Source organism: Trichechus manatus, unplaced genomic scaffold (genome assembly GCF_000243295.1).
Source record: "Trichechus manatus latirostris isolate Lorelei unplaced genomic scaffold, TriManLat1.0 scaffold00105, whole genome shotgun sequence".
In the NCBI taxonomy this organism is placed as follows: Eukaryota; Metazoa; Chordata; class Mammalia; order Sirenia; family Trichechidae; genus Trichechus; species Trichechus manatus.
In genome coordinates, this window is record NW_004444041.1 from 4,752,236 (window position 1) to 4,755,012 (window position 2,777).

Sequence of the window (2,777 nt, forward strand, 5' to 3'; positions counted from 1 at the left end):
ATATATATATAAAACAAACCCAGTAATAAAACTACTAAGTGAATTTAGCAAATTCATGGGCTACAAGGTCAATGTACAAAAATCAATTGTATTTTTAGGTACTAGCAATAAACACCACCACTTATCTGTAACTTTATTGTATTGTGGTGGCTTGCTTTTTGCTTTGATGCTGGACTCTATGTCACCAGTATTTCAAACGCCAGCAGGGTCACCCATGGTGGACAGTTTCCAGTGGACCTTCCAGGCTAACACAGACTGAGAAGGACCTGGTAATCTACTTCGGAAAAACTGGCCAGTGAAAAACCTTGTAAGTAGCAGCGGAACACTGTCTGATACAGTGCAAGAAGATGAGCCCCCCAGGTTAGAAGGCACTCAAAATACAGTAAGAGCTGCTTCCTCGATGTCATCTCACAACTCGTCTGGACTTAGGTCATTAGTGTTCAAAGCATCAAATCTATTCTCGAGATGGTCTCTAAATTCAGGCAGGATATACACAAGATGAGGAAATGCCAAATGTTAATGAGAATGTGGAGCAACTACTTTGGACAATTGCTTGGAAATATTAAGGACAAACATTTAAAGACCGTTTCACCCAGTAATTCCAGTGCTAGGTAAGTATGTATGTATGTCACCAAAAGATATGCTTCAGAACGTTCAGCTACACTATTCATACTAACTCCAAACTGGAAAAACACAAATAGCCATCAACAGTAGAAGAAACGTATAAACTGTGATACATTTAGGTAATGGAATACCAAACAGGAAAAAGTATAAAAATTCCACAACTACACACAAAGTAGCTAAAGCTCACAAATACTGAGTGAAAGAAGGCTGACACAAAAAAAGTGCATGCGCTATGGTTCCACTTACATAAAAACTATCAGAAGTCTAGGTGATGTTACTCTTGGTGGGGGAAGGAGACACGAGGGGGCTTCTATGGTGCTGGCAATGTTCTCGTTCTTGACCTAAGTTCTGCCTACATGACTTGCTCAGTTTGTAAAAATTTGTCCAGACGCACTTAAATTTAAAAGTTAAAATTGAAACAAAACTGACAACATTAGATCAACTACTGCATTCAAATCCATAATATCATAATTAACGCCATTTCCCCACCCCCTCCCCCCACGCGTGCGTGCGTGCGCACACGCACAATAAAATCAAAATCTCATTGGCTGGGATGCTGTAGCGCAGCTCCGGAAGCAGCATTTTAGCACCGCCTTTTCCGCCTCCTAGTCATCCCACTTTCCCGCCAACCCGCCTCTCCGCCATCCTTCCAGCGAGCGGTTTAGCCCCTGACAGTTTCGGCCAGCCTGGACTTATCCCTCAGGCAAACCGTGCCGCTTTCGCTTGGCTGTAGCCTGTTTCTGGTTCATCGATTCACCACAGACCAACAAGCTGCTCACCTGCCGCCATTATGAACATCCGTAATGCTCGGCCAGATGATCTCATGAACATGCAACACTGCAACCTCCTTTGCCTTCCTGAGAACTACCAGATGAAATACTATTTCTACCATGGCCTTTCCTGGCCCCAGCTCTCCTATATTGCTGAGGATGAAGATGGGAAGATAGTGGGCTATGTTCTGGCCAAAATGGAGGAGGACCCAGATGATGTCCCCCATGGACATATTACCTCTCTGGCCGTGAAGCGTTCACACCGGCGCCTCGGCTTGGCCCAGAAGCTGATGGACCAAGCCTCCAGAGCCATGATAGAGAACTTCAATGCCAAGTACGTATCCCTACATGTCAGGAAGAGTAACCGGGCAGCCTTGCACCTCTATTCTAACACCCTCAACTTTCAGGTTAGTGAGGTGGAACCCAAATACTATGCAGATGGCGAAGACGCTTATGCTATGAAGCGAGATCTTTCTCAAATGGCAGATGAGCTGAAGCGGCAGCTGGCGCTTAAGAAATGCGAGTATGTGGTGCTGGGCTGCACCGAGAATGAAGTGGAGACCCAGGGCAGCACACTTCCCGGTGCCAAAGAGGCCTGTCAGGTGGAGAAGAGCCCGGTTGCTGAGGATAGTGGGAGTGACAGCAAGGAACTCAGCGAGTGCACGGAGAGCCCCGATGTCCAGGACAGCTCAGAAGACTCGGATTCCACCGCCTAGATAGAGCCTGCTTGAGGTATTCTTCCTTCCCTGACGCCCCTCCCCACCATACCCTGGCCTGCCCAATCCCATTCAAAACCTGCTGGGTTTCACAGTGATACCACCTGGTGACTGTGGAGGAATGTGGGGTGAGACCCACTGCTCACTATTGGAAGTAACTAATATGCTGAAAGTAGATTAAATAAAAGAAAAATTTTTCCTGCCTTTCCTGTATGAATTGTATTTCAGGGTATCCATATAATTGCTGAAGAAATTTCTTCTTTTTAGAAGAATTCTAGCTAATAAATGTACAAAGAATGATAGAGAATCACCATTTCGCAACTCTTGATGAAATAATAGGCAACAGTCATCAGTGGCTAATACTATTCAGTGAAAGTTGGAGAACTTTGTAATAGTGGATCAGGCTGACAACACTTGAAGTCAATGATCAATCTTAATATCACTAAAAGTGAGACAAACATATGTGTTCCCTGATGCAATTAGAAGTATACAGTACCACCTATGAAATATTCTTGCCAAAAAATAAACTATATGTATTTACGTATATACAAATACATGTCTGCATATATATACACACACACGCATATGTATATGTGTGTATATACATAGAGAGCACGCAAGAGTGTGACTCTGGGTGGTGCAAACAGTTAACGCTTGGCTGCTAATT

General features: G+C 44.2%; 1 protein-coding gene across 1 annotated transcript; it reads left to right on the forward strand.

Annotated features, from left to right (window-relative positions):
* Positions 1–1,399: 1,399 nt before the first annotated feature.
* Positions 1,400–2,110, forward strand: NAA11 (N-alpha-acetyltransferase 11, NatA catalytic subunit). The gene has a single exon (XM_012557494.2). The coding sequence runs from the start codon at positions 1,415–1,417 to the stop codon at positions 2,108–2,110; it is 696 nt and encodes a 231-aa protein (XP_012412948.1). The 5' UTR covers positions 1,400–1,414.
* The last annotated feature ends 667 nt before the right edge of the window (positions 2,111–2,777 follow it).

What these genes read in the sequence shown, in the direction of transcription:
- NAA11 (XM_012557494.2), top strand. Translation starts at nt 1,415, where the DNA reads ATGAACATCCGTAATGCTCGGCCAGATGATCTCATGAACATGCAACAC.